Genomic DNA, 19,721 nt, shown 5'->3' on the forward strand with positions numbered 1-19,721 from the left:
AGTTGAGCAGTGAATTTCATACTATTTACTACGAATCATGAACAGTAATTTTTCAAGGTTGATGCACCACCACTTATCTGAGGCTTTTGAGTTTAAATTAATGTTGTGGTTAAGATTAGGGTTAGGTTATAGAAACTGTAGGGTTAGGTTATGGATGGGGTTATGTTAGGGTTAGGTTATAGATAGGGTTAGTTTAGTTTAGTTTATTTGGATCCCCATTAGCCATTGCCACAGGCATAGGCTACTATTACTGGGGTCCACACAAATCAATACAATACAATAAAATCAATACAATACAATTAATACAATACAATACAATAAAACAATACAATACACCTCAATAACACCTACAAATATTATATAATAAAATATCTAAGTTCACCAATCACACATACCCATCTACTCAATCATGTTTCAAGGCATATATGTTCACTTAAAGCACAACAATACATCTCAATACAATATACAAATATATTAAAAATCTAAGTTCAACAATCACACATACCCATCTTCTCAATCACCCACTATGTTTACTTAACTGACAGTACCACTCTTTCTTATATGATTTTTAAGGTGTTTTTTAAATGTCTGTTTGTCTTCAACCCTAGTTCTGTTTCATTAGGGGATCCGCTTGACATCACTCATGCACTCCCTCGCGTACGTGCACGCGCACTGAATAAATTCCACAAATGTACCTTCAAGTTTCAAGTTTCTTTAATAGTTGTCATACAGAAGTACAGAATACTTTCATACAAAATGCTTCTTACTGTTACGCTCCAGAGACTGTGCTAGACAAGATAGTATCAAATAACATAGTATAGCATGTAATTTAGAAGTAGAAAATGAGGTCACAGTGTTCAGTATAGACATATGTACAATGTTCGATGCAGAATAGACGTAACTGAGTTACCATATAATATACAATACTATGCAGTGTACTAATGTACAATACTATATAGTGCAAAGCAGAAATGGGATGAGGTACAATTTAGGTACAATTTACAGTAAGGTGTACGAGTTGTAGTGCAATCCTTCATCAATAAATATAAAGTGTGGGGAGTGGGTGCTACAGTGTGTTTGTTTAAAGTGAGTGTGTGCTATAAAGTGTGTGGAGTGGGTGCTACAGTGTGTTTGTTTAAAGTGAGTGTGTGCGTGTGGATGTGTGTGCTATGTGCGTTTGATGGTTGTTGTTGTGTAGTGTTCATTGTTCGTTTAGCAGCCTGATGGCCTGGGGATAGAAGCTTCTTCTGAGTCTTTCTGTGCTCGCCTTGAGACTCCGGTATCGCTTGCCTGACCGCAGCAGTTCAAAGAGGCAGTTGTTCGGGTGACTGGAGTCTTTAATGATTCTCTTAGCCTTGCCCCTGCACCGCTTGTTGTAAATGTTCTGGAGGGTGGGGAGCCCCCCTCCAATTGTGCGTTCGGCTGAACGTGTCACTCTTTGTAGTCTGCTTCGGTCTTGTGCAGTGCTATTCCCAAACCAGGAGGTGATGTTGCCAGTCAGGATGCTCTCTATTGTACATGAGTAGAAGTTCTTAAGGATCTTCTGACTGACTTGGAACTTCCTTAGGCGCCTGAGGAAGTAGAGGCGTTGTCGTGCCTTCTTCACAACACTGTCAATGTGTGTGGTCCATGTCAAGTCCTCGGATATGTAGGCTCCGAGGTACTTAAAGCTGTTGACTCTCTCAACCGGTGCCCCGTCGATGCTGAGGGGGCTGTAGTCCTTGACCCCTGACCTCCTGAAGTCCACAATCATCTCCTTTGTTTTGCTGACGTTCAAGGAGAGGCTGTTTTCCTGGCACCATCCCGCCAGGACCTTGACCTCTTCCCCACCTTTAATACCAGTATTAGTCTGACCACACCCCTCATCAGCTTACCTTCATAAGCAGGTGTGTGGTCACCTGCTCTCCTCCTTCTCGCTTTCACCACAAGGAAGTGCCTCGGTAGTACCCCACTTGACGTGTTGATTAGTTGAAAAGAGTTGTGACAAGTCTACATTGTGCTTAATTTTTTCTTCTCTCATATCTGTTGTAAAAAAAAAGTTTGGGTCATAATGTATTCTTCGGAGAGTAGACCCGCTAGACCTACTCTTCACCAGCGGTTCTCCATTCCCGCCTCCGTTGTGCGTTCTGGTGCTGGGATGTTGCCACTTTCGTGGTTGCCGACCCAGCCCAGGAGACAGCCGATGGATAGTTTGCCTCTCCGAAGAGCCGAGGAGTCGGTGCCGTCGCTCCGGCGATGGCCTGATCTCGACTCTGGTTCCTCTGGTTCCAGGGAATCGTCCGTTGGTGAACGGGGGGTTGTCCTGGAGCCGGAGGATTTGCGACGCAAACCTTTCACGTCTGCCCGTTCACGTCGCAAGATGGTAGCATGCAGGCGCGAACGGCCTGGTTTTGGGGAACTGCTGGAGACCAGCAAGGATGCGTCCGGCTCTGGATTTCCGATGGAAACTGAGGACTTCATGGAAGAGGCGGACGGATTCTTGTATGATGGTCCCGTGGAGGAGAGTATCCCTCCTATCCAGGAAACACCGGAGGGGGGAGAAATGGCTTCGTGGGACTCCCTGTTCGAAGATGTCGAGGAACCACCTTGGCCTCATCAGCAGGATGCCCTACTATCGGCCACATCAGACTGTGGCTCCTTGACCAGTTGCAGCCTGCTGCATGTGAGGGATGCGGGTTCGGTGGAGGAAGGTCCGCAGGGGGAACTGCGGGCTTTGTTTCCCGAGCTCATGGCGGTAGCCGCCGCCGCAAACGGCGTGCCGCTGCCGCTGCCATTGCCTGCACCTGTCCCTGATGATCTCATAGGTCATCGCTGGCAGCGTCGCCCAGTGAGAGGGGTGGACGTTGTCTACCCATTTTTCCCCTCAATGGGGGCCTATGTTCGTCAGGATCAGGCGGTTGTCAACATCATGGGACTAACCCCCACCTACATACCAGTTACGCGGGTGTTGGGGTTAGTCAAAGGTATGGGGGAGGGCGTGCCTCGGTTTGATAGTCCGATGGCCGCTCTCCTCTGTCCGGATATGGTGTGGGAACCCTTATGCAAGCCGGTCCTCCAGGGTAGATCGGCTAGGCGATTGGCATATTGGGGTGACCAGTCATTCATCGCTGGTACACAATCGCTGGCTGCGGCGTCTAACATCGCCCACCTGGCTAGATTTGTATCGGGGATTATGACGGGCGGCACGGATCTGAACGAGGTAAAATGCGATCAGATCACCCAGGCGGCAGGAGCTGTCCTGCACCTTTCCCAGGTGCTGGCCATAGCCATGGGGAAAGTGCGCGCCCTGGCCACCCTGGGCCAGCGTCATCTTTGGCTGGAGCAGGCCCGTGTGCCGGAACGGAAGAGAGCCCCTCTTCTGACGGCCGCCCTCTCCGACGCTGGTCTGTTCGGGAAGGCCCTGCGGTTGATGACCTCAACATGCAGAGAGATGGCAGAGGACAGAGGAGAGATCCATCCTCCAACCCCATTTTCCGCCTCCCGTCCTTGCCGGTGGAGTCAGAAGGCTTCCACGACGTCGAGCTGTCTCCGTCGTCCCTACCACTGCCTCCGCCGCCGCTGCTGGCCCCTCCAAGAAGGCCAGGAGAAGAGACGGCGCTTCTGCTACCGCCGGCCCATCCACGACCGGAGGAGACGGTAGGGAACGTCGAGACCAGCAGACAGTAATCTACCGTCCCTCCGGGGCTCCTCGGGGTGGCAAGACTCGAGCGGCGCGAGGTGGCAGACGCCGCTGAGAGTGACTTTTCCCCTCTTTGTGCCTTAAAAAAACTTGTGATAATAAAAAGTTCCCCGACATAAGGGGGACTATGTTTTTTGGCCAAACAAACTGTGTGTTGCTTCAACAAATCATATGGTGGGGTTGTGTAAATATGAATCTGCACTTTTACGTTGTGAGATGAGTCGTGTTGTGTTACGAGATTAAGCAAGGTCTGCAACATACACTCAGTCATAGGGGGTTCTATTAGCCTGACGCTCCACATGCAGGTAGAAACTGGTGTTATTCCATTGCTTGAACTAAGTATATGTTAGTGTTGTTAGTTGCAGTAATACTCGTACACACGTTCCACGGCCTAGCCGTTACTCTCGGTCAGCGTTTTTTGCTATGTACGACATAGTCAACGGGTGTAGGATTCACACACATGCGACTTGTTTTTGTTGTAAATCCTGTTCACATTTTGTGGGTAGCGGGCATTGTATTAGCTTACGCTATACATTAGCATTCTACCGGAGGTTTTCAAAATGGCTACGGTTGTTTTCTGTGTGTAGGGAACGAAGGTTTTTTTGTGAGGGGGTGTCAAATAAACCCCTCCTTCCCACTTGATTGGTTTAGGAGATTTTTATCTCTTCTGCTGAGCCAGTCAGGGCCGAGCCGGTGAGACGTCTTGGCAGGGGGGGGGGGGGTTATCCTGTCCAACTCCTATTACAAAGAGGAGCCGGCAGAATTTCCCCCCGTCATAGCGGTGTTGCTATGGCGACGCCTTCCATGAGTTACGGTGTCTTAAGGTGTCGAGTTAGAGCGTAGGGCTCACGGGTCTGCTGCGCTCGATTTATGTGTAAACTTGAGTCAGTTGGTCACGTGACTCACAGTTGGCATGTCTTTCTCATGACTACCACTCGTGTGGGAAGGTTTTCTGGGAGGGTCTAGTCTTTACTCTCTGATTAAAAAAAGAGTGACTGGATGTAAAATCATGTGAAAACGGGTTTTTTACTCCCAGCTGTGCAGTTGGGTTCATACGGGTGATGCTTCTTCTTTATTATTATAAAGAGTTGGATGTGTCTATATGAATTGGAAATGGGGGCCCCTGATGGAAACAAGACTAACGTCTTTCTCAGGTCTGCCTCCCCTTACCGATTGTGTGTATTGAGCCGTACTATGTTGTACCCTTTCTGCAATCTGTTGGTTAAAGTTTTCATTCATTCATTCATGGAGTTGGTTGCATCCCTCCCTCTTGTCGTTCCCCTGGGCGTCTTGGGGATTCAATAAGATGGTCTAAATAGCCTATTATTGATGTGGATATGCCCAACGCACACATAGTGCTAGCTCAGGATGTTCTGTTGGGCATTAGGTAACTGACTGGCGCGCCTTGATTGCTTGGGGTTAAAACAGCGTTTTTATAGAGCAATTGGGATGGGTTTTTTTTCCTCTTCCGACGCCCTGTGTGGTTGTTGACGGGTTCTCGTTCATATCAGGGGATGATAACGGAATGGATCTGAACATATGTGGAAGGGTCTCGCGCCCTGGGGGTGGGCTGCCGGGCACGGTTCGCACCGGAACGTCTGAGTGGCGCCTTCTTTTTATGTTTAAGATCAACACGCATATCTGCCCCTTCTCCTGGAGTTGGCATGTCGGCGTGGTTGGGGCACGGGACTGGTTCTGGTCGCGCTGGTCCGGATCAGTTGGAGCCGTTGTCCGCCGGGGATGCAGATCTGCTGTTCTGGTACCCTGAGGGACTTGGGTTTTTTCAGGGGGAAAAATGCTAGGTCGGTCCGGGTGTCACAGGGTTGAGCGCTATGGAACCCTTGTTGGGTACATTGTATTCTACTCTGTCGTAATGGCTTACGGCCATGCCAACCTGTACGCGCCCGATCTCGTCGGATCTCGGCCGCCATGCAGGTTGGTCTTGGTTAGTACTTGGTTGGGTGACCTCCTGGGAATACCAAGTACGGGGTGCTGGGGCTGGTTTTCCATTCTTACGCTCTTCTCTTACGCATGGCGAAGAGGGGCCTGTTGGGGTGGTCTTGACCTCCTCGGGGGACCCTGTGCTCCCCGTATCACCGGGCCCGGTCCGAAGTAATGTTTTCGTTGACCCGTAGGCCCGGGATAACCCTGTTGGAAACTGGAACACAGGCTGCGACAGCGCAGGTGTGTTTTGGGTTTTTTTCCTGAGGGGTTATGGGACCAACCACCGCATAGGGTAACACCTGGGTGGTTGGTTCTCTGGTGTGTTGCTGCAGTGTCAACTCCCGGGTTAACCGGTTGAGGGTGCCCCTGCACGTTCATGACGTCTGCCAATCGTGTCAGCCTTCTCTGCCTCGACCCCTCTGGGTGGGTTTTTTTTTTAAATGGAGCCTTGGTCATGCAACAACGCCAGCATACGCCCCTTCCGCCGGGGCGGCTGTGTTCAGCTGTCCTTTCTGGCGCCTGTCTCGTCCGCAGTCTCCAGGCTAGGGTTAACAGCCTGTTGCCTGGTTTTCCTCGGTGCGCTGCCTGCTTCCGTTGGTTAACCTTTTTTGTGTGCTTACGGCCATGCTGTCTGCCTGTTGCAGGGTCAGTGTGCCAGGCGGTGTACTATTGGGGAGGACAGGGCCCGCTCGGCTGAGGGGCCTTTGTCCGAATACGCTGGCGATGTGGGGGGCGGGGCACTAAGTGCCCACCTGGTGGGGTCTTGATGCTGGCATCATGGACTTCTCCGGGCCCCCGTTCCAGGGGGTCCAGTCCCTTTGCTGGGTCTGGGTCTTCCTTCGCGCTCCGCTGCTACGGCCTTGCCACGGGGTTGGGTTTGCCCTTGACCCTGTGATTCTGGGGGCAGTAACGAGGTTGTTTCCCTCCGTTTGTTCCCGGGTGGCATGCGGGTTGTGCGTGTGTGTAGTCGTGGGGTCAAGCCACGGTCTGCTCACCCTGTGCGTTGAGTTGCTTGAGTGCCTCTTCGCACGGTCGGGTCCGTCGCCCTCCCGGGAAACCTCTAATAGGGGGGGTGCGCTACATTAGGGGGGGTCGGGGGGGCTCGGCCCTCCCTGTTCTGTTGGTTGTGGGGGGCTTTCAGCGGGGTGTATTTGTCGGCCAGTGGCTCCGCTTGGCCTCTCTGTGTGCATGAGTGATGCCAAGCGGATCCCCTAATGAAACAGAATGATAGGTTATGACTATAACCAAGTTCTGTTAATTAGGGGTGACGCTTGGCATCCAACGCCGCTGCAGCCCTTGACCTTGTGGTGAAAGCTTGGGTAGGAGGAGAGCAGGTGACCACACACCTGCTTATGAAGGTAAGCTGATGAGGGGTGTGGTCAGACTAATACTGGTATTAAAGGTACATTTGTGGAATTTATTCAGTGCGCGTGCACGTACGCGAGGGAGTGCATGAGTGATGCCAAGCGTCACCCCTAATTAACAGAACTTGGTTATAGTCATAACCTATCGTTAGTGCAGGTGGTAAGGAATTCCATGCAGTCATGGCTCTATACATCACAGTCCTTTTCATTGCATTTGTTCTTGGCATCTTTACAGTACATCTTTCCATTGACACATGCCTGGTGGAGTAACTGTGTCTGTTGATTGTGAATTGTATCTCATCATATAATATAATATAGATAAGCAGGTTTTTTGTTCTTATATATATTTCTAAAAAACATTATGATATTTACATTTAGTCTTTGTTCTACCATTAACCATGACAGTTTTTCATGCATGCTTACTATGTTTGACCTTTTCCTACAATTCAGAGCAAGGCGCGCTGCTTTGTTCTGTCATTTGTAGTTTTCCCAGTTTTTCTCTTCCAGCACTTCCCCAGGGGAATGGTTAGGGTTAGGGTTAGGTTATGGTTAGGGTTAGGTTATGGTTATGGTTATGATTAGGTTATAGATAGGGATTGATTGATTGATTGAAAAGTTTATTAACAGATTGCAGAATGGGTACAGTACAGTACAGCTCAATACATACAATTGTTAAGGGGATGCAGACCAGAGAAAGACTTTCGTCTTGTTTACATCAGGGTCCCCCATTTTCAATTCATCATAACATATATGACATACACAACATACAGATAGACAGTACTGCTACATCTATACATTTATGACATACCAGATTTGCAAATACAGTACTGTTTGTGATACAAAAAGTGTCCAGAAAAAGAGTGTATATACATTTGACGTAGAAACTCTACATTGGAGGAGGTTGGGTAGGTGGGGTGGGGTTGGGTGGGTGGGTGGGAGCTGTACATTGGAGGTGGGGGGGGGGGGGGGGGGGGTTGGGGGCGGGGGGGGGGTGGGGGACACTGTACATTGGAATACTGACAAAGCCATACTTGGTCATTTACTGTACAACTGGGTTAGGACATTTGTAGGGGCCAGTTTCGAATTGCAGTCTCCCGTAGGTGTTTTTTGAGAGTGTTTTTGAAGGTGGGTAGTGATTCACATTCCTTTACAGCTTTGGGTAGGGCGTTCCACATTGATGTGGCATAATTGCGAAACGTGTTTAGTCCCTTGTTTGAGCCGATTAACATGATTTGTGGAGCTCCCTCTGGTGTTGTGATCGTGGTATTCACTGACCTTTGGGAAGTATTTTGACATGTACATGGGTACCTTGGTCGTGTAGTGTATCTTGTAGACCAGGCCCATTTCAAGTTGCTGTACTCTGTCGTCTAAGCCATCCTAGGTTGTCAAAGTGGGCAGGGGTGAGGTGGGTTCTAGGAGTCAGGTCAAGCAGTAGTCTGACTAGTTTGTTTTGAGATGTTTGTAATTTGTTTTTTAGGGTTAGGTTATGGATAAGGTTAGGTTATGGATAGGGTTAGGTTATGGATAAGGTTAGGTTATGGATGGGGTTATGTTAAGGTTGGGTTAGGGTTAGGTTATGGTTAGGACTAGGTTATGGATAGGGTTAGGTTATGGATAGGGTTAGCCTATGGTTAGGTTTGGTTATAGATAGGGTTCGGTTATGGATAGGGTTAGGTTATGGATAGGGTTAGGTTATAGATAGGGTTAGGTTATGGATAGGGTTAGCCTATGGTTAGGTTTGGTTATAGATAGGGTTAGGTTATAGATAGGGTTAGGTTATGGATAGGGTTAGGTTATGGATAGGGTTAGGTTATAGATAGGGTTAGGTTATGGATAGGGTTAGGTTATAGATAGGGTTAGGTTATGGATAGGGTTAGGTTATAGATAGGGTTACGTTATGGATAGGGTTACGTTATAGATAAGGCTACTAGGTTAGTAGGTTACTGTAGGTCAGATACACAACCAGGCGGCTACTAGTTTAGTAGGTTAGGTTAGATATACACCTAGACAGCTACTAGTTGAGTAGGTTACATTTACATTTACATTTAGTAATTTAGCTGACGCTTTATCCAAAGCGACTTACAAGTTCTGTACGACAAGTCATCAGGAAGGGCACAACTCTATCAGCTGAGTAACAATGTTCATCAAAGTGTTGAGTGCTACAGTATAGGTTAGTTTATTAGGACAAGTGCATGACAGTAAGGTTAGTTAGGGTTAGATTTTTTATTTATTATTATAATAATTTTTTTATCTTTTTCTTCTTTTTTTTCCAGATAATTGTTGAAGACGTGCGTATTTAGTCGACAGCGAAAGATTGGAGGGGTTGCAGTAGTCGAGGCGGGAGATGACTGTATGACAGGTTAGGTTAGATATACAGCCAGACAGATACTATGTCAGTAGGTTAGTTCAGATATACAGCTAGACAGCTACTAGTTTAGTAGGTTAGGTTAGATATACAGCCAGACAGCTACTAGGTTAGTAGGTTAGTTCAGATAAACAGCTACTAGGTTAGTAGGTTAGTTCAGATAGACAGCTACTAGGTTAGTAGGTTAGGTCAGATAGGTACATTTACCCTTTCTCAGCTCAGGCTTGTCCTTAACTCGATGAAAACTAAATTTATGATATTCTCAAGAGCTAGAAATGTGGACTTTACTAAACTTCTCATATCTACTATTGATGGCTCTTCTATAGAGAGAGTTACCGATTACAAATATCTTGGGCTATGGCTCGATGAGAAGCTCTCATTCAAAACTCATATTGACAGCCTCGCCTCCAAGCTTCGGCAGAAGGTTGGCTTTCTATTCCGAAACCGGTCTAGCTTCCCTTTGCTCAGTAGGAAGAGAGTTGTAGATGCGGTATTCTTGTCAGTATTGGACTATGGTGATGTTATCTATAGGCATGCAGCTGCATCTACGTTGAAGCAATTGTACTCTGTATATCATTCCGCTATTAGATTTATCACTGGTGACAGTTATGATACTCACCACTGCATTCTTTATGAAAAGGTGGGCTGGCCCTCTCTTTCTCAGAGGCGCAGTTACCACTGGTACTTGTTCATCTTCAAAGCCATTAGTGGTAAACACCCTCCTTATATCATCCTTGCTGGATTGGAGTCTTGGTGCTTATCAGACCAGATCCAACAGCTGGCTTACTCTTAGGGTTCCACAAGCGCGTTCGGATCTGGGCAAGACAGCCTTTTGTATTGATGCCCCCAACACATGGAACGCTCTTCAACAAACCCTAAAGTTAGAGGTCCTCCCATCTGCTTCTGCTTTTAAACATCTGGTGTTAAATCTCTGTTTGTCAAATTGCAATTGTTTTTAGTTTCTTCTATTATTTTTTTTATATTTTCATTGTGTTGCTCATGTGTGTGTAAACTCGTCGTCATTGTAAATGAGGGAAACCTCAATGTCCTTCGAGTTAAAATAAAGGTTACAAACAAACATGCCCAAGTAAATGGAAGATTGCTCCACTTCTACAAGGTCAGTTTGCATGTTCTTGGTATCTAGGAACATCTAGGGACCTGGGGGTATGTATTCCCAGTGTCAGAAATATTGTGTCTGTTACTAGGCTTGAGTAAATTGTGATGAAACAAAGGAGAATATAAATTATGATTTTTTTTGTGCATCTTTGCCGGTGAATAACATCATGAACAAATTGAGGTTATTTTGATTACGCTCACTGAGCTCATTCAGCACCTCCTTGAGATCAAGTGTGCAATAAATCTAAGCAAATGAATAAAGGGAAGATGATTAAACAGAAGGATTTGTAGATACAGTAATAAATTATAATCCATTTTAATTATAAATTCATATTTGACCTTGAACTTGACATTGACCTTATTATGGCCAAATCATACATATATGGATAGGGAAAAAGCTCCTCTTTCCAATGGCAGTGTTAAATCTGGATTTAGTCATTTCGTCGCGGTTTTACGATAAAAGAGATATAATTAGCAATTTTTTCGATAAATTCTTATTTTCTGTAAATCTTAAAAACATCAGTAAAAATGAAAATATACACTTTGACTGCTGTTTTGATAGGGTTAAGGTCTTTACTCTTGGCTACATTTGAAAAAGAAACACAACATTAACCTCTTGGGGGCGGTCAGGTGGCGTAGCGGAGATTGTGCTCCTCACCAATGCAAGAGGCTGCGGTCTCGACTCCTGGAGAGTCAGCATTGCCTTGGCTCGGGCTGATCGCTATACTAACTAGTTTGGCTGAGTTAGGGGGAGGGGAGCCGTGGGTGGGTCCTGGGCGTTGTGGACAGCGACCCCTACAGTTCGGTCGGGGCGCCTGCTCAGCGAGGGTAGGATCTTGTTCATTAATGTTCAGTTGCTATCGCTATTAGCTCTATCTTTAATTTTTCAAAATGTACAGTTGCTATTGCATGCACTCATCTGTGTTTCACCACACACATGAGTGCATGCTTACCAACTGTCAGTCTGCAACACTACTATCACCAACATCTAAGAAGGGAGATCCCCCCTTGAATGGCCCTTCTAAGGTTTCTCTCCTCCACACTGCCTGTGGAGCTTTTTTCCCTATTGTTAGGTTTTAGTGAGTTTTTCCTTACCTTCGCGTGGGGTATGTCTGGGAGTGCTTGCATTCTTTAATTTATTTGCATTCATCTAAAAATGTTTGGACCTTATGGTGTTCTTGTTCTGTTCTTGACTTATTGTTATGTTGTCTTCTTGACTTGTTTAAAGAAGACCTGTATGGCCCATGGGGACATTAACGTGTGTTGTCGGGCCCTATAAATAAATTTGATTTGATTTGATTTGATTTGATCTGGAGAGAGGTAGTGCGACCTTCCACACGTTACACTCTCCCGGTGAAAATCTGAGCTGCCAGGCTGGCTGCCGGCTGGCTGCACATGTGTCGGAGGAAAGCATGTGATAGTCTCCGGCCTCCTGGACCAACAGTAGGGGGGGGGTGCGCAACAACCAGGAAGGGGGTTGGGAATTGGCATAATGACTAACAGTGGGATGGGAGAAAAATCGGAAAAAGGAGGGGGAAAAAGATAAAAAAATTAAAATAAAAAACATTAACCTCCACATGTGGGCCCTCTTGAGGACGATTCGCGACGCGCCACTTTGCCAACCTCTAGCAGCTCGTGTGAATTTTTTTAATACAATATATATATAATTAAAGTCCTATTTGTTGGCTGTCGATTGACGTTTCAGGTGACAAAATCCGTTCAGCGGTTCTCGAGTTACCGATATGTGAGGCATGCGCCAAAGTACAGGGCAGAGTCAGATTACCACCCCCGACTCCTGGGGCTCTAGCTCCGTCAATCATTTGGCTATCTCGAAACATTTTGGACAGGGTTGTAGCCAATGAGTGTGGCTTTCCAATGATACCCCAGGTGGGGATATAATACGGTCTGTACTGATTGATCTATTTATGATAAAGACAGCAGGGTCCCCAGATTTGGGGATCCTACAGCTTAATTTAAACAGTCCATGGTTGGGGTAGTTGGGGTCTTTAATAATCCTGCCGGCTTTGCTGACACACCGTCCGTTGTATACTGTATGTCCTGGATGGAGGTAAGCTCACATCTGCTGATGTTATGGGCTGTTCATTCGACACAGCATTTTGCGATTAAGGGCAGATCAGTTATATATCGCATAGCTCTGCTCAGCGTCTATTGCAATACTCTTCATATCCAGTATTGAACTGAAATAAATTCTCACATGTACCGTCCTTTACATACCATCATCTGTCTGGCCACACCCCCATCCGCTACCTACATAAGCAGGGGTGTGGCCATACCATCAGGTCCTTCTTCAATTTTCACCACGTCAAGTGCCTGCAAAGTACCACACTTTGAAGATGATGGATTTTTTTGAAGAAAGTAGAAGATGAAGGAGCTACGTTGACATTATATCTTTGTTTTTTCTCTCACTATTTTCGAGAAAATACAGCGATAATGTCTTCGCCACTGGGGTGTCTGGAAGATGATGATCATTCTGACCTCCACCGGCATTTTCGTATTAGGGGCTCGCGTCGCTGGTCTAATCCCCACCTGCAGTCCTCCAAGCTGCAGCTGGACAGGTATTACCTTCGGTTCTGCACCTGGACTGTGCAGGAGGGGCTACGGCTGTTGCGAGAAGCGAGCTGCCTCTCTGGGTGAGTGATGATTTTGCTACGCAAGCGCCAGTGAGGGGATTAGCTGCACGATTTACGAAAGCCGGCCCCAGACTAGTACCCTTTTTCTGCCTCTTAGACGGCAGAGAGAGGGTCCTGGTTTGAAGCCCACGGTAGTCAATCTAGTGGGCCATGACCAAGATCTGTGGTTAAAACCCAGGATCTTTGGACGAGCGGATTTTTCTCTCTGTCACGTGAAGGCCCCATCTTTCAAGTTGAAAGTTACCCTAAACACGAGGAAAGTGGGTTTGGTGTTTCGTTTTTTCAGAGTTTCCTCCTCAGGGAGTTCAGAGCCTCATCGGTGAGTTCAGAGCCTCCCTCTCAGTGAGAGAGCCTCCTCAGAGTTTCAGAGCCTCCTCCTCGGAGAGTCCTAGTCCAATTGTTACATAGCTCAATGTTGCAATATGTCTTCTCAATCTATTGCTCACGTGGGAAGTCTCTCTGGGGGTTTCCCGTCCCCTCCTTTATGGAGCAGTTTGACGGGGTATTGTTTAGGGAGTTCCCTGACTCCTCGCCAGTAATGGTTGGTTGAGTCATGGGTTTCCCCCCGTCATAGGGTACGTTGCTCCCCGTCCCCTCTTTTATGGAGCGTGGTTGACGGGGTTTTGTTTTCCCTCAGCCGCGTCGTATGGGACCCATGTCCGTATTTCTTTCTGTGAAAAAAGCGGCTTCTTGTCGTTCTCCCAGGCAGCTTGGAGGAACGGTATCTGGTGTCTTGTTAGACTATCCATTGATATGTTTTGGGTCTTGACGTGTACATAGTGCTGGCTCTGGGTGTTTCTGATAGGAACCACGCATGGGCTTGCGCGCCTTGGTTGCTCATCATTGAAACAGCGTTTTTATGGGGCAACTGGGATGGAGTTTGTCTCTTCCGAGCGCCAGTTTACTAGGTTTGTCTCGACGAATTCTCGTTCATATCTGGGGGATGTTAACGGAATAGATCAAAGCATAGGTAGAGGGGTCTCACGCCCTTGGGGTGGGCCACCGAGCGCGGTACGAAAGGGACCGTCTGGGTGGCGCCCTCTATAATGTTTTGGATCGACACGCGTACCTACCCCCCTCCTAAGGGTTGGGGATGGCGGCGTGATTAGGGCACGGGACTGATTCTGGTCACGCCGGTCCAGGTCAGTTAACCCGTTGTCCGCTGGGGACGCAGATCTGCTGTTCTGGTACCCTGAGGGACTTGTGCTTTTTTCGGGGGGGGAAATGCCGGGTCGGCCCGGGTGTTGCAGGGTTTGACGTTATGGAGATGTTTGTGGTTGTGTTACTACGTATTACCCCTCACTGTTGCTTGGTCCATGTTGTGTTGTACCTTGCGCTGCGCTAAGGGGGCCTGGTCCTTCTCCATTCTTTTCGCCCCTCTCTTCTCCTGCTTAAGCATGGCTGGGAGGGGGCTGTTGAGGTGATTCTTATGGAACTCCTCTGGCATCCCTGTGTACGTCCCGGTCCGCCGGGCCCGGTCCGAAATTGTTTCGTTGACCCGTAGGCCTGGGATAACCCCTTTTTGAAAACTGAAACACTTGTACTGCGGTATAGCCAGTGTATACCCGCAGTTGTGTTTTGGAGTTTTTTCTTGTGGGGTTATAGGAACAACCACCTCATGTTTGAACCAAGGGGGTGGTTGGTTCCCTGGTATGTTGGTAGCGGAGTCAACTCTCGGGGTAGGCCGGTTGAGTGTGCCCCTGCACGTTTCATGACGTCTGCCAATCGTGTCAGCCTTCTCTGCCTCGACCCCTCTAGAGAGTCAGGGTTTTTTTTGTGGAGGCTGTGACATGGTGCACAACAATGACAGCATACGCCCCTTCCGCCGGGGTGCTGTTTCAGCAGACCCCTTTGGCGGCTGTCTAGTCCGCAGTGCTCCAGGCTCAGGTCGAGTGCCTGTTGCCTGGATTGAGGGATCGACCTCTTTTGGGGGTCGTCTCCCCGGTGCGCTGCCTGCTCCCGCTGTGGGTGTAACCTCTTGAGTGCTTCGAGCTTACAGCCATGCCAACCTGAACATGCCCGATCTCGTTCGATTTCAGAAGCTGTATAGGTTCAGGCCTGGGTTGTATTTGGATGGGTGACTGCCTGAGTATACCAGGATCAGTGAGCTAGGCGGCGTGCTATAGGGGGAAGGGCCTGCTCTTGGATGGGCCCTGTCCGAATACGCTGGCGATGTGGGGGGCGGTGTCACTAGTGACCGCCTGGTGAGGTCTCGATGCTGTGGCGTCGTTGGCCTCTCCAGGCCCCCTTTTTCCGGGGGGGTCCAGTCCCGTCTGGGTCCGGGTCGTCCTTCGCGCTCCGCTGCTACGGCCTTGCCACAGGGTTGGGTTTTTTGCTCTTGACCCCGTGATATTAGGGGTGGTAACGGGGGTTTGTTCCTTCCGTTCGTTCCCTAGTGGCATGCGGGTTGTGCGTTTGTGTAGTCGTGGGTACGCCCCACGGTCTGCTCACCCTGTGCGTTGAGTTGCTGAAGTCTCCTCTTCGCGCAGTCGGATCCGACTCTCTCCCGTCCTCCGCTAGGAGGGTTCGGGGGGCCTCGGGTCCTCCCATGTTCTGATGGTTGTGGGGGGCCTCAGCGGGTACATTTGTCGAGCTCAGCTCTGCTCAGCTCCTGTGTTGCAATAGACGCTGAGCAGAGCTATGTGATATATAACTTACGGTTATGCATATAACCATAGTTATATGAGCATAGTGACGCTCAGCGTCGGACTCACTGAGGACCCCTTGATCTTGCCTTGTGGTGAAAGATTGGGAAGGAGCTGATGGTATGGCCACACCCCTGCTTATGTAGGTAGCGGATGGGGGTGTGGCCAGACAGATGATGATATGTAAAGGTACATGTGAGAATTTATTTCAGTTCAATACTGGATATGAAGAGTATTGCAATAGACGCTGAGCGTCACTATGCTCATATAACTATGGTTATATGCATAACCGTAAGTTTCCATACCAGGCAGTGATGCATCCAGTCAGGAGGCTCTCTGTTGTGTCTCTGTAGAAGCCTGTAGGATCTGGAGCTGCCTGAGGTGGAAGAGGCGTTGTTGTGTTTTCTTCACCACCTGAGGTGGAAGAGGCGTTGTTGTGTTTTCTTCACCACCTGAGGTGGAAGAGGCGTTGTTGTGTTTTCTTCACCACCTGAGGTGGAAGAGGCGTTGTTGTGTTTTCTTCACCACCTGAGGTGAAAGGGTGTTGTTGTGTTTTCTTCACTGGAGCTGCTCCAGGTGAGGTGCTCAGTGACGTCTAGTGTGCTGCTCCAGGTGAGGTCCTCAGTGACGTCTAGTGTGCTGCTCCAGGTGAGGTCCTCAGTGATGTCTGGTGTGCTGCTCCAGGTGAGGTCCTCAGTGACGTCTAGTGTGCTGCTCCAGGTGAGGTCCTCAGTGACGTCTAGTGTGCTGCTCCAGGTGAGGTCCTCAGTGACGTCTAGTGTGCTGCTCCAGGTGAGGTCCTCAGTGATGTCTGGTGTGCTGCTCCAGGTGAGGTCCTCAGTGATGTCTGGTGTGCTGCTCCAGGTGAGGTCCTCAGTGATGTCTGGTGTGCTGCTCCAGGTGAGGTCCTCAGTGATGTCTGGTGTGCTGCTCCAGGTGAGGTCCTCAGTGATGTGAACACAGAGGAACTTGAAGTTGCTAACTCTCTCCACAGCAGCCCATTGATGTTGATGGGGTCAAGCCTTTCTCCCCCTCTCCTGTAGACCACGGCCAGCTCCTTAGTGTTGTCAACGCTGAGGGAGAGGTTATTCACTCAGCACCACTATACCAGGTTGTCAACCTCTTTCCTGTAGGCTGCTTCGTTGTTGTTGGTGATTAGGCCTATCACTGTTGTGTCATCGGCAAACTGAATCACCATGTTGGAGCTGTGCGTGGCTACATAGTCGTGGGTGTAGGAAGTAGTAGAGTAGGGAGTAGAGGGGGGGGGGGCGCAGGACACATCCTTGGGGGGCTCATGGCATGATGTTAATTACTACAGACCATCATTTGCAATAATAATAATTAATTACATTTAGTTTTCAAGTTTCAAGTTTCAAGTTTCTTTAATAGTTGTCATACAGAAGTACAGAATACTTTCATACAAAATGCTTCTTACTGTTACGCTCCAGAGACTGTGCTAGACAAGATAGTATCAATAACATAGTATAGCATGTAATTTAGAAGAAGAAAATGAGGTCACAGTGTTCGGTATAGACATATGTACAATGTTCTGAGTTACCATATAATATACAATACTATGCAGTGTACTAATGTACAGTACTATCTAGTGCAAAGCAGAAATGGGATGAGGTACAATTTAGGTACAATTTACAGTAAGGTGTACGAGTTGTAGTGCAATCCTTCATCAATAAATATAAAGTGTGGGGAGTGGGTGCTACAGTGTGTTTGTTTAAAGTGGGTGTGTGCTATAAAGTGTGTGGAGTGGGTGCTACAGTGTGTTTGTTTAAAGTGAGTGTGTGCGTGTGGATGTGTGTGCTATTTGCGTTTGGTGGTTGTTGTTGTGTAGTGTTCATTCATTGTTCGTTTAGCAGCCTGATGGCCTGGGGATAGAAGCTTCTTCTGAGTCTTTCTGTGCTCGCCTTGAGACTCCGGTATCGCTTGCCTGACCGCAGCAGTTCAAAGAGGCAGTTGTTCGGGTGACTGGAGTCTTTAATGATTCTCTTAGCCTTGCCCTTGCAACGCTTGTTGTAAATGTTCTGGAGGGTGGGGAGCCCCCCTCCAATTGTGCGTTCGGCTGAACGTGTCACTCTTTGTAGTCTGCTTCGGTCTTGTGCAGTGCTATTCCCAAACCAGGAGGTGATGTTGCCGGTCAAGATGCTCTCTATTGTACATGAGTAGAAGTTCTTAAGGATCTTCTGACTGACTTGGAACTTCCTTAGGCACCTGAGGAAGTAGAGGCGTTGTCGTGCCTTCTTCACAACACTGTCAATGTGTGTGGTCCATGTCAAGTCCTCGGATATGTAGGCTCCGAGGTACTTAAAGCTGTTGACTCTCTCAACCGGTGCCCCGTCGATGCTGAGGGGGCTGTAGTCCTTGACCCCCGACCTCCTGAAGTCCACAATCATCTCCTTTGTTGTATATCGCTTTTCTAGACACTCAAAGCGCTCCCCACAATGTAGGGTGGAAATTGTCTCCTTCACCACCACTGGTAGCACCCAACCTTGGGCTATGCAGGCTCAATGGCTGCCATACACTGGCACCAGGCACACATCACACTACACAATGGCTGAGGAGACAGGGATTGATATCAGTCAATTAAGGGGAAGGGATGATTAGGTGGCCTTGATGTCAGAGACCTGATTGGGAATTTGGCAAGACTAATTTGTCTTTAGTGTTGAGAAACTTGAAAGCACTGCATCCTCCCACCAAGCTCCAAGTGTTTTAGCCTTCAAAACATGTTACAGCACAGGACATTTTCCATATCTTCATATGTTCTACTGAGGAAATTATTGCACACCGTACATCATAGGAGGTAGGAGATAGAGATAGGCTGTAGGAGTTGAAGATAGGAGATGGAAATAGGAGGTATGAGCTGAAGATGGGAGGTAGGAGATGGAGATAGGAGGTAGGAGATAGGAGGATGGAGATAGGAGTTAGGAGATGGAGGTAGGAGGTAGGAGATGGAGGTAGGAGATGGAGATAGGAGGATGGAGATAGGAGGTAGGAGATGGAGGTAGGAGATGGAGATAGGAGGTAGGAGATGGAGATAAGAGGATGGATATAGGAGGTAGGAGATGGAGGTAGGAGATGGAGATAGGAGGTAGGAGATGGAGATAAGAGGATGGATATAGGAGGTAGGAGATGGAGGTAGGAGATGGAAGTAAGAGATGGAGATAGGAGATGGAGGTAGAAGGTAGGAGATGGAGGTAGGAGGTAGGATGGATGTGATCCTGAAGTCTCTTACCTTCCCAAACCTCTGCTGCTGAATGTAAAGCAGACCCTGCTTCCTGATGTCCTTCTCCATGACGGGACGATGGACACCTCTCTTCTCCTCTCCTCCTCCTCACTCTCCAGTCCTCTGCCGTCCTCTCCTTTCCTCTGCTCTCCTCACCTCTCCCTCTCCACTCCTCTTTTCTCTTTCTCTTTCTTGTTCTCCTTTCCACTCCTGTTTCTTCTCCTCTCCTCTCCACTCCTGTTTCTCCTCCTCTACTTTCCACCGCTGTTTCTTCTCCTCTCCTCTCCACTCCTGTTTCTCCTCCTCTCCACTCCTGTTTCTCCTCCTCTACTTTCCACCGCTGTTTCTTCTCCTCTCCTCTCCACTCCTGTTTCTCCTCCTCTCCACTCCTGTTTCTCCTCCTCTCCTCTCCTGTTTCTCCTCCTCTACTTTCCACCGCTGTTTCTTCTCCTCTCCTCTCCACTCCTGTTTCTCCTCCTCTCCTCTCCACTCCTGTTTCTCCTCCTCTCCTTTCCACCGCTGTTTCTCCTCCTCTCCTCTACACTCCTGTTTCTCCTCCTCTCCTTTCCACTCTTGTTTCTCCACCTCTCCTTTCCACTCCTGTTTCTCCACCTCTCCTTTCCACCCCTGTTTCTCCACCTCTCCTTTCCACTCCTGTTTCTCCACCTCTCCTTTCCACCCCTGTTTCTCCTCCTCTCCTTTCCACCCCTTTCAGCGGAGTG

The 19,721-nt window shown here is 48.3% G+C and overlaps 1 protein-coding gene across 1 annotated transcript in view; it reads right to left on the minus strand.

Moving 5' to 3' along the window:
• LOC311223287 (docking protein 2-like) overlaps positions 1-19,397 on the minus strand; it is a 103,466-nt gene extending 84,069 nt beyond the window's left edge. Inside the window, exon 1 of the mRNA XM_084308080.1 lies at positions 19,009-19,397. Coding sequence (XP_084164206.1) covers positions 19,009-19,068 — 60 coding nt within the window. The 5' untranslated portion in view covers positions 19,069-19,397. The remainder of the gene's footprint in view (positions 1-19,008) is intronic.
• Positions 19,398-19,721: the final 324 nt, after the last annotated feature.

Source organism: Notolepis coatsorum (assembly GCF_963971535.1).
Source record: "Notolepis coatsorum genome assembly, chromosome: 2".
Classification (NCBI taxonomy): Eukaryota; Metazoa; Chordata; class Actinopteri; order Aulopiformes; family Paralepididae; genus Notolepis; species Notolepis coatsorum.